The sequence below is a fragment of the Schistocerca cancellata genome, chromosome 4, assembly GCF_023864275.1.
Source record: "Schistocerca cancellata isolate TAMUIC-IGC-003103 chromosome 4, iqSchCanc2.1, whole genome shotgun sequence".
NCBI lineage: Eukaryota > Metazoa > Arthropoda > Insecta > Orthoptera > Acrididae > Schistocerca > Schistocerca cancellata.
The window spans coordinates 250,869,222-250,881,882 of record NC_064629.1 but is presented as its reverse complement, the minus strand read 5'-3'; the positions used below and the strand labels follow the sequence as shown (position 1 = coordinate 250,881,882).

Below are 12,661 nucleotides of genomic sequence, written 5' to 3'. Positions count from 1 at the left end.
CCCTACACCTTGGGTTTGACCTCACTCTACTTTCCCATAATGTCAAGTTTAGAGACCACTTAAGTGTTAATTAAGGGATCCAGGGCAGAGCTGTTAACTCCACTACTATGCACACACTGCAAACTACCTGTGCACTGAGTCACGTCCTGTATACTGACTATATCAACAGAAAGGGTACTATGACAGCCAGTGCCAAGACTGTATCTGATTCCGGTGTCAAACTTGAAGTTCCCTGAAAACTTCAATAATTTCTTGAAGAGAGACTAGAATAGGCACAAGGTTCTTATTGTAAATAATAAATGTATAGAGTACATGTCTTAGTATGAGTAAGGATACGAGTAACACACATATTAGTAATTTAAGAGAGGCATCACATAGGATTTAAGGTCATGGCTAAGTCAAGAATACTGGGAATTGAATCAAAGAAAATGTGACCACACAGGGAAAACAGTTAACAAATATGACTTGGTTCATTAAGGTGGGTTTAAGCCATGGTACAATGCTGAGAATGAAGAGCCGCAACAGCGTTGATTGGTTAGGTTTTACTGTCTTCTCATCATCCGGCAGTGTCTCAAAACTCCAAAAGTGCCCAGATACCACACAGATGTGAGATGGTTGTTAGACCATTATTTAAACCACTCCAGGCCCCTCGAGAAGCAATGCTCATGATAGCAGGAGATCTTCAGACAATTAGCGACCCAGCAAATGAAGTGTCATACCAGAAAAGTCTATCAGATGCTGGAAGATATGTGGAAGTAAAGGAATTGCAGGGAATCTTTTTCATTGTACAACACACTGGTATAGTACTTGTAGTTGTGGAAGAATTATGGACAACTATTGGATTATTGTACAGCACATGGTGCTCATACAGTGCCTGTAGCTGGAATAATTGAAGGATTACTGTTCAGCATAGGTTGGGCTGGTCAGAAATATCTGAGAGCTCTTTGAAGTGTGGCCACTGGCAAAAATTGCACAGGGCAAGAGGAATTAATAAAGAATCAATCAAGAACAATAGGTTATGGAAGTTCAGATTGATTCCCCAGTCATGAAGTCTTGAAACTGTGACCAAACCAAGATACCACAGATCTCCTACTATTAAAACCTATTCCAAATTGTTAAGATGTAAGAAAATGAAGCAAAAGAACAGTGCACAAACCACAGAGTATACAGTGCTCAAATCACTTTGTTAGCATATGTCAGTTTCGTCCACTATAGATTAAGTAAGAGTTTAACCTACAGTACATATATTTCCCTTGTTAGTCTTTAATGGCAGAAAGCTGTTATTGTAAACCTGTAGTTGATGATATAGGAAGGAGCAAATAAGAGCAGATAGGATTATAGTGCTAAGAAGCCACCCTGACACCTGATCCCTCCCACATAGTGGAACCAAAAGCTGCTCACTAATGACAGCATTTGACAAAAGGTAAAGTCAACCAGGAACAAAGACTTCTGTGCAGTGTGAAGAGCTGTGTAGTGTGAAGAGCTATGAAGAGTGAAGTGCTACTGAAGTAATGTGAAGGGTAATAACTGTAAATAAACCACTGTATGTTTCAGGATAAGCCAAGGGCAGATTTTTTTCCACAGAAGGGAGGAACTGTAATGGGAAGAAGTTACACTGGAACTTGGAGCCAGCAATGGAGTGCCACAACATTGATCAGTCACCCAAGCACCATGCAGCAATCCTTGTGCTGGGTGGACCAATGCCTCTTCCATGTGATGAAACCAGCCAGTCACCAGGAAGAACTACAGCCAACCCAGTGCTAGTTACAACAGCCGGTCCTTGCCTCATTTCCAGATAATTTTGTGTGATACACAAATGCTGTGGCTGCCACAACAGAGTCAGTGGGGAGCAGTAGCACATAATTTAAGCCTACCCAAACATGGCCATGAGCATTCGAACTGCTGGCAGTTATGTGACATTGAGCCCATTCTGCTCAGCACTGTGCCAATGAAGCAGGCGCATCTACCACTGTTAGGACATCTACCATGGCCTGCCACCTACGCATTTGGGCACCATGATAGCACTGCACTTTGCTGCTACACCAGTTGTGCAGCCATCCCTGGTACACCAAGAGAAGACATCTATGCGCTGGACACCAGCATGACACAGCCTGACACCCTCATGTCAACCACCATTGCATCTCCAACCAGAGAATCCTGCAACGTATCAACAGGGGTGTGGAGACAGCAGCCAGGAGTTATAACACTAGGAAACACCACGATATTCCAGAATGAGATTTTCACTCTGCAGCAGAGTGTGCGCTGATATGAAACTTCCTGGCAGATTAAAACTGTGTGCCCGACCGAGACTCGAACTCGGGACCTTAATAGGCAAAGGTCCCGAGTTCGAGTCTCGGTCGGACACACAGTTTTAATCTGCCAGGTAGTACCACAATATTCATCTCACTGTCATTGTTAACTACAGCTCAAAGGCAATGACTGTAACAAAGCAGCAATAAAGTAGTTAACCACGGTCTGAGGGAAAATGTAAAAGGAAGGTCGAAGCATGTGAAATGAAGTTTTTGAGAAATCTGACAGAGGTAACAAGAATAAAAAAAGATGAGAAATCAACGTATTAGGACCCTGCAAGAGAAGATCGAGGCAAAGAAGGTTGAAAATGGGGGCATGTGAAGAGAATGGATGAAACGAGATGCCTCAGAAGATGCACAAGATGAATATCGAGAGCAAGAGGTCAACGGACATCTGGCTACAAGGAGTGGAAAAATACATCTAGAAGAGAAGTGAAGGCTGGGTCAGTGTAGCAACTGAGAGGTGGTAGAAGAAGTGAAGAAGATGGAAGGCTTGTGTTCCAAGCAGACCCTATGAGTGGCAAGAAACTGTACACGATGACAAGAAACAACCACCATCTGCAACCCCATCTTTCATGAAACATGGATGTCTTCTTTTATCATACTCTTAAGACACTAGCTAATTAAAATGCACAATTAATTCAAACCAATACAACATAAATCTCCTATTCAGCCAACACCACAACTATTATTGGTCTACTGAAATGCTACCAGGAACTCTAATTAGGAGACTGCACCAGTGTGGCAACAAACCTTTAATTTTCACAGAATCGGTATCATGTTTTTCATTTTCAGAATGGCTCTCGTTCATAATATTTGAAGCAGAAATTTGAGAATTTTCGGCTGTAGGCGATGCCTCATTCCATATTTTGCTCTGCTCTGGAGCCTTTTCTGGCACTGATACTACAGTTTCACCTTCTGTTGAGGAAGGTTCTAAATTATTTGGCTGCATCTTCTGCCATGGATCTCCTGTATCCACAGATTTGGACTCATTGTTTTTTTCTGGTTCTATTGCCTGTAAGAAGTGTGAAAGCTTATGAAATATTTGTAACATAATATTGAGAAATCAAATAAAAATAACTCTGTACAATATAGAATTAAGCCACAAATACCTAATGTGGCACACAAATGACATAATGAGTGCCAATACTAAGTTCAAACGCCCACATTGCAATGATGCTGACTTTTAAAAAATCTGTTATTTGGTCACGATATTAATATTTTTACTTTTTCTGTCAAAATTTCTGTGTGTCCAAATGTATACATTTAAATGGTCTTATGTAAGTGATATGGTACTTTATATCTACAACTAATTTCTTCAGTAATTAACAAAATTTATATACTTATCTAAATCCAAACGAGGCAAGTGTGCAACTGTCAAAAGCAAAACAAGATAAAACTCATCCAAGCTGTATGCATAATTTTCAAAGTATCCAAAACATTAAAATTTTTCTTGTTTTGATTAATAAGACAATACTTCAAATGAAAATATTTTTGAAAAAAACTAGTATATATTTATAGTCTTAAGGCTGACTACACAATTATAGGAAAATCCAACATTTGTTTACATGTATGAGCAGTTTAAAAACACTTTTCAGAAACTTTTGTGGGGCCAGTAAATGCTGGGATGGTTTCTCCCTCCCACAAATTGAATCAAAATCTAAAAATTAATAGTATTATTGATTCTCACTTTGTTTATCTCTTACCCTGCAAAATCTTGCCATGCAGTTTGCTTTACAGTTCCTGAAAACAATCCTTTTCTTTTAAGCATACTTGTACACTGACTACAGCAAATGTTCCATTGTTTATCAATTACTATCCAGATGTGTTGCAGGCACAGCATGAAAGGACGAGAACACAATATGTCCAGTTAAGAGCACACATCTAGCACCAGACAGTACAAAATAAGCACTAAATTCAGCACAGATTTTTAACATTTAAAAGCCATCTGGTGTATGTCATACCTGCCCCTCCTTCATTTCTTGCTTTATTTCTTCTGCAGGTACTGGGGTTTGATTGGACAGAGATCGCATTAGCTGTGTCAGTGTGCCCCTTTTCTGGTCATTGCGAAGCTCTGATGCTTCTAACTTCTCTTTTGTAATTGGCCCAGGTGCATGACGTACAGATTCTCTCCGGTCCTCCCTGTGGTTATCCAATTTCTTTTCACTCTTCAATTCAGCAGACTGCACTTCTGTCGAATCCACCCATGTAAAATCACGGGACTGTTTATCACCAGCATGCGAAGCTCTGGAATTCAGAATGGTTAGCAACTCAATGTATTACCACAAGATACTAGAACAGTACATATTTAGGTTTTATTCACAGTCCAGTCACAACAATGTGAGCACTGCCTATGTTCGATGCCAGTGTGCAATAAACACACACGGATGGAAGCTGGTTGTACTAGGAGTGGTGGATGCGTGATGTGTCTTGGGGAAGAGAGAGGGTGGGGGGAGGAACAGTGCAGACATTGTCATAATAGGAAAAGGTGACAATTTACCCTACTCCCGAAAGGACGTCATCATTGGCTTTCAGGCCAAGGGTGAAAGCACTTCCAAAATGGCTACAAGTGTTCACTTGCCACTGTGGTTAAAGTATACCACACGCATGGCTAAATGGCACTATGCAAAGCCAGCACTGAGGCAACTGTGGTGCACCATGGTCTGTAGATGACAGGTAAAAAACTGCAGAGATGACTAAGGGCTGGAATCTGTATGACAATACTGCAACTAAATGTTCACTGAGTGGCGGCAGGTGGCCTTCTCAGATGAATTGGGTATTATGACCCACTGGATAGATGGCCGTTGGTGTGTATGGTGTGATATGCCTTGAAGCAAATACCCTGCAACAGTTATGCCCTGGGGATTTCTTTTGTGGCATTCCTTGGGTGATCCTGTTAGTCTATAGGGCACAATGGACCAACACAGGTATGCAACAATATTTGGGGACTATGTCCACCTACACCTGCACGTCATTTGTTTTTCCTCAGCACAATGGCACCTACCAGTAGAGCAATGTAATGTATCACACAGCTTGCAGTGTATGCGCACAATTCAAAGCGCACCAGGCTGAGTTTACCGCACTTCCCTCGCCACCAAATTCCCAGGATTCAAACCACATCAAGAATCTGTGGGACCAACTTGATTGGGCTGTTTGTACCATGGATCCTAGCACAGCTGGCCATGGCACTGGAGTCAACTGGAGTTGACTCTCTTCCTGCAGTCAGTGCTGCAAAAGGTATTATTTGTTATTCTAGCTTTTGACAGGTGATCACTTTAATGTTACTGGACAGTGCATAAAAATGACATCATAGACATTGCAGAAATAGCGCATTTGTTACCTGACAAGATCCTTCTCTTCCCTAACACTGTCCCTCGAAGATCGAGATTCACAGCTGCCAGCTCTTCGGGCTGCAACATCTTGTTCTTTCTCACACCAGTCTTTGTTATCCCCTTCTTGAGATTTCTTCCAGTCTTTGTTGTCGTGCCAGTCATCAGTTTGTTTGACTGGTGGACAAACTGAATTTTTTTCCATAACTGAAACTCCAGAAGGCTGCTGCAAAATAATTTATTATATCAGCCACATGTAAAAGCACACAAAAATTATTTTTTTCTGCTACACAACATACTCACATGTCTGTCCACAACATCACATTTAGTATCCAGTTCTCTCGATTCCTCAGGAAGCCTAACATCCCTCTCCTTTTCCCTAATTTCTCTCACGAGATTACCATCTCTATGCTCTTTAGGAGCTTCAGGTTGATCACACTTCCTCTCATAGTCCTGCCCTTTTTCATATTCTAGAGAACTACACCTATACGTTCTCTGGTATTCTGGCGCTGCATCAAAGTAATTTCCCGTCATTTTTCTGGAGCCATTTTCAGAGTATGGTCTGTAGTCCCTGGACCTGTACCTGAAAACAAATAATAAAACATAAGTGAAAATAGTTCATGAACAAGGCAGTTCTATTGTAGTCTCAAACGGGGAATAAATGGTAATTGTGGGTCAGAGAGAAGTGAAAAATATCATTTTATACACAAAATTCACACTTCATTTGGACCTACTTTGATAATTCGACACACAGGTTGTTTACAGAGGAAAAAGGTATCAGATATGAACTGATTTCAGTAGTCTTGGAAGGGCAAGATAGCATGTCAAACACACACAAACACGGAGTAAAAGCAATAAACATACGTGTGGGAAGATGCCAGTTGGGTAACATGTGACACTCACAGCCAACTAAATCAGCCTCGATAAAGTGAAGTTTGAGATGACACTCTTAATCCCTCCCTGTGGAAATCCGAGTACTTACTTGCACAACTGATGGTATTCCATGAAGTTTCAGGATTACAGCCAGACAACCTCAACTTCTAGCCGTGATATTTCTGCTCACAACCATTCAGCCATCTTCAGGTGGGTGTTTAACACTGAAGGTTGCTAGTCCACATCAATAACTTCATATCGAAAAATTCACACAGAGATACATACGCAAAGGCAGCCACTACAAGAGGGGCCTCAGTAGAGCTTCGCGTTCTCTTCAAATACTACTCCATTTATGATGCACAGGGGTATGCAAATGGTGATACTACATGGGCGCTCTATTGGTATGTGGGCTTGCGAGTTAAAATTCAGATGTCAAATTAATAAAATTAACTGTCACTAGGTATGTCACTAGTCGTAAAATGTTTCTTTTCTGTAAATATTAAAGAAATCACTGGATCCCACACCTCATCCAGTTGAAAGCCTCTGTGTGTGCTGTAATTTACCTAATCTTTTCCTCATGATTCCTATGTGAGCAATATGTAGGAGGTTGTAGCATATTCCTATATTCATCATTTAAAGTTGGTTCTTGAAGCTTTGTGAGTAGCCTTCTCAGGATAGTTTATATCTACCTTCAAGAGCCTGCCAGTTTAGTTTCTTCAGCATCTGTGTGACACATTCCCATGGGTCAAACAAACTATTCACCATTCGTGCTGCCCTTCTCTGTACACATTCAATATGCCCCGTTAGTCCTATTTCGTACACGTCTCACTCACTTGAGCAATATTCGAAGATGGGTGACATGAGTGGTTTGTAACCAATCTCCTTTGTGGATTGATGGCATGTCCCAATAACCTGAAGTCTACCACCCACTTTACCCATAACTGAGCCTAGGCAATCACTCCATTTCATATCCCTACAAAGTGTTACACCCAGGTATTTGTAGGAGTTAGCTGATGCCAACTGTGACTCATTGATATTATAGTCATACGGAACTACTTTTTTTTTGTGCTCAACTTTACATTTCTGAATCTTTAAAGCAAGTTTCCAATTTCTGAACCACTTTGAAATCTTATCAAGATCTGACTGAATATTTATGCAGCTTCTTTTAGAATGAAATTCATTATACATAACTGCATCATTTGCAAAAAGTGATGTTATATTTCACCCATAGTTACTCCTACCATCTGACACGGATTCTCCATCCAAGATAATATGCTGCGTTCTCCCCACCAAAACATCCTCAATCCAGTTACAAGTTTCACTTGATACCCCGAAAGAGTGTACTTCAAACAATAGTGTAGTTGTGGTACCGAGCCAAATGCTTTTTGGAAATCAAGTAATAGTGCATGCATCCGACTGCCTTGATCCAAAGTTTTCAGTATATCATGTAAGAAAAGTGACAGCCGAGTTTTCCATGATTGTTTTTGGAATCCATGCTGGTAGGCGTGTAGGAGGTCATTCTGTTCAAGATACGTATTATGTTTGAGCTCAGAAAATGTTCTAAGATTCTAAAACAGATGGGTGTTTAGGACAATGGATGGCAGTTTTGTGGATCACTTCTACTACCCTTCTTGTATACGGGTGTAACCTGTGCTTTCATTGAACTTTTTGTTCGAGAGATCTATGACAGATTATAGTTATAAGAGGACCTAATTCAGCCACAAATTCAGTATAGAATCTGATATGGATTCCACTGGTTCTAGAAATTTGTTTAGTTTTAATGATTACAGATGTTTCTCTACACAACTGACATTAACACTTGTTTCACACAAAACACAGGTAAAACAATTCCAACGTTCCTGGAAAAAGATAAGTTCACATTTTTATGCATTCAATGTGAGCACCACGTGTTATACGACAAATATCAAAATGGTGGAACTAAAAACAGCTGGTCTATCATTATCAAATTTACAGCTTCAACAATGTGATTTCACAGACTTTGGAGCGTGTCTGGCAAAGGTGTGATAAAAATGTGGTCTTTTATGTAGCCCCTTAGATAAAAGTCACAAGGTGTGAGGTCTGGAGACCTGGGAGGTCACTTGTGATGAAAGATGAACTTCAAACTTCTCCTCCTCCTCCTCCTCCTCCTCCTCTTCTTCTTCTTCCAATTGAACATCCTAGAATGGTGTTATTTAGGTGCTGGACTTGCTTAGAGAAACACATCATGTTAAAAAGACTGAAACTGAATATAGTTTGGGCCACAATTTTCTCAATGTGTGAACCATGTATCACTCGAAAATTGGACTCAATTCGTACAAGAGCAATGTATCACTCCCTGTCCCTCGACAGATGCTGCTGTTTGTAGTCAATTTCTACGATAAAAAAGGGAATGTAACAGGGCAATGTATGATGGCACTGTCAGTTTTGTGCAAGTACTTGTTACGTTTTGCTGTTTGGTGTAATTCTGCTACAAATATGTCACGTTAGTTAAGTGAACAATAAATTTTGAAAGCTCAAGTGGAAGGATTCAATGATTCTGGATTAAAGCAAGAAATATCTGAGTGGAAACGGTCTGAAGAAGATTCAAATTCTGGTAAATTGGAGTCTGCTACTTTTCACTGTTAATATTGTTGCTACAGATATTACTGCTGTAATTACAAATGAATTTAGTTTTATTTGTCTTAGGCTCATCTTTTTTACAGATGAATCACATGACAAAGCAGCATCTAACAGTGGTTTCCAAGATTTGTTTGGTAAAATGAGCAGGAATTAATTGAATTAGTATTGCCCTGACTGCAACATATCTCTCAGCATGCCAGAATACTTCAGACTTTTTCATACAAAAGCAAATCGTGTGTGAAATTGCTCAGTAACTAACCTCGCACTTTGTTTTTGGAAGGATAATTTCATTTTGCCATTATTTTAGAATTTGTAATTTATCAAAGAACTAAAGTAAATACGAAAAATAAACCTTTAAACTCTTACCTTTTTTAGCATGTATTACCCTTCAAGATATATCAAACACATACGTGCCAGTAAAACTTTACATAATCCTCCTTTCTCTCAGAAATTTTGGTTTGCATGACATTTTAGAGAAATTAAGATCATACAAGGAGAAAAAAATTCCAGTTTGACAATATTATGAAAAAGATAAGATAGTGGAGACTAAGTCACAGACAGGCACAACAAAGACATTACTAAAGAAGCAAGCTTGCAGCCAAAAGGACTACTTCTGAAGAGCGCACGCATGACACCCCCCCCCCCCTCCCCCCCACCCACAAAGAGCGCACGCATGACACCCCCCCCCCTCCCCCCCACCCACAAACACACAGATGTGTGGAGCGTCACATTATCCTCCTGGAATTGTCCGAGTCTCTCGGAATGCACAATGGGCGTGAATAGATGCAGGTGATCAGATAGGATGCTTACGTATGTGTCACCTGTCAGAGTTGTATATAGACGTACCAGGGGTTCCATATCTCTCCAACTACACACGCCCCACACCACTACAGAGCCTTCACCAGCTCGAACAGTCCCCTGCTGACACACAGGGTCCATGGGGTAACAAGATTGTCTCCATACCTGTACAGGTTCACTTGCTTGAAACAATCTGAAACGGCACTTGTGCAACCAGGCAACATGTTTCCAGTCATCAACAGTCCAATGTCAGTGTTACGAGGTGAGGTGTAACGTTTTGTGTCATACAGTTATCAAGGGTACACGAGTAGGCCTTCAGCTCCCAAAGCCCATATTTGTGATGTTTCGTTGAATGGATCAAACGCTGGCACTTGTTGATGGCTCACCACTGAAATCTGCAGCAATTTGTAAAAGGGCTGCACTTCTGTCATGTTGAACGACTCTGTTCAGTCATCGTCAGCCCTGTTCTTGCAGGATCTTTTTCCAGCCGTAGCATTCAAACTCACTCAAATCTTGATAACATGCCATTGTAGCAGCAGTAACCGATCTAACATCTGTGCCAGACACTTGTTTTATACAGGCTTTGCCAACTTCAGTGCCATATTCTGCCTGTTTACATATCTCTGTATTTGAATACACTTGCCTGTACCAGTTTCTTTGGCACTTCAGTGTATGGGGACGTGCTGAAAAATAATGCCTCCAAATTTTTTAAGTGAAAGTTCTTTAAGTTTTTTAACAACATGAACATAAATAAAATGAACTTTATCAATGTTTTGCATTTTCATTCTTTGTATCTACATATTTATTTCTCAATGTAGTCACCCTGGCAATGACCGCATTTCTCACAAGAGACCAGATTGGTGATACTGTCACTGTTGAATGTTCAACTTTGCTGAAGGAGTCACAACCTCATATCTGCTTGCACTGCTTCATCACTATCAAAGTGACATCCTCGACAGTGTTTCTCACATTTTGAAAATGGATGAAAATTGAGTGGGGCCAAATCAGGACTGGATGGAGGATGAAGAGGACAGTGAAATCAAACGATGTTGCAACATTCGTGTATGGCCTGTCATTGTTATGCTGAAGGAGAAGGTGCTCTCTGAGTGAACGAACTCTTTGAATTCTAAACTCAATTACAGCATGCTATTTCTCATGCAACAACATACGGTAGATATGTTGCACACCACCATTTTACAAGCCACAATTTGGAGCCCACTAGTGGCAGAGGGCTGCAAATATGTAAACATGAAGAATAATGATGTAGACTGCTATTAAAATTTTTTTTATTTGAAAATCTTTAACATTTTTCACCTAAAAAATTCAGAGGCATTACTTTTCAGCACACTCAAGTAAAATTGTATGTATATTTATAATTACTTCTGTATACCTTATTTCAGCTAATAAAAAAATAGGGGAAGAGACTTTTTGATTCACCCTCTTTATTTTAACCCAGAATTGAAAAATATGCTGACATTATCTGAATTATATCACCTCCAAAAGGTACAATGCACATATTGTATTTCTGCTTTACAAAGAACCACAGCCCCCCACTGCATACAAAACCCTGCATGCCCTCTAATACTGTCAAGGCTATAGGACCCATACCAAATAGGACTAACAGGTAGCTCAAAAGCGTGCGACTGATCCATGTGTCTAAGACGCACATAAGCGTGTGTGCATATACATATACTTTGGCAGAAGTTACTGAATATTAGCAATTCTTCTTTGCCTAATGACAATCTAGTGAGCACTTGTACACAGCCCCACTGATGACACACACTTGCATCCACTTGCACTTAAGCTGTAAATTTGCTGTGTGCTCATGCACAATGGACTTTGCTTACCACCAGAGTTGGAAAAAATTTATTTGAATGATGAATAATTAATAGAGATAAAAAGTCATGAATAACGAATATCATTTGAAATCCAATGATATAATGCTCCAGTTCTTTGTCATTTATTAAATGAATGTACTTTAGTTGCTTTTAAATTGCTTTTCAGGACAACTTTTTTTGTCAAATATCTCATTAGAAACTTTGTTTTATTTCTGAAGATTTTCTGCTGGGAAACTAAAGAAAATATGTTCTCCACATGCACAGAGGACATTGGTGTGTTGTATCTCCTGAATTCGTCTTCATTTCAAGAAGACGATATATGACTTTCCACTCACACTTTTCTTCAGCAAACACTGCAAAATCATTAATTCAGCTGTCATTTTTGGCAAATGATTTGTTTTGATTCCACATTAGCTTCAGTTTTCAAATTAAATTCAACATAAAATTTTCTTTTTATGTCATAGCATCATTCAAAACTCTTGACATGATTTCTTCAACGTTTTTTGGCTATTGTATTTCTGCAGTTTGTTGTAAGCAAACAACAATATAGGTGAACAATCTGTTTTTACATTGTGGTGAAGGTATCAATGCTGTAATTGCAGTTGGTGTAACAGGGCAAAAAAACACCTTCCAATTCTCTTGATACTGCTACTGCGCTGCAATATTGTGGACTCTTATGTACTGAAACCTAGTGTCTCCTGAAATTTTTGAGTTTTGGAGCTCTATGCACACACACACACACACACACACACACACACACACACACACACAGGATGGCTTGGGAAACCCAGAAACACTGCATCAATGTTTCAGGAGCTCTTTAGGATTAAATTTTGTTGATATAAGTCATTTGCAATGAAGTTATAACTTTGGTGTGTCATTTTGTAGCACTACA

At 39.8% G+C, this 12,661-nt stretch overlaps 1 protein-coding gene across 1 annotated transcript in view; it reads right to left on the bottom strand.

Annotated features, from left to right (window-relative positions):
* Positions 1-12,661, bottom strand: part of LOC126184982 (protein PRRC2C-like) — a 237,944-nt gene that overhangs the window by 103,221 nt on the left and 122,062 nt on the right. Inside the window, exons 16-19 of the mRNA XM_049927684.1 lie at positions 5,942-6,221; positions 5,650-5,864; positions 4,274-4,556; positions 3,063-3,324 (exon numbers count right to left, since the gene is read on the bottom strand). Of these exons, the coding sequence (XP_049783641.1) occupies positions 3,063-3,324; positions 4,274-4,556; positions 5,650-5,864; positions 5,942-6,221 (1,040 nt within the window). The remainder of the gene's footprint in view (positions 1-3,062; positions 3,325-4,273; positions 4,557-5,649; positions 5,865-5,941; positions 6,222-12,661) is intronic.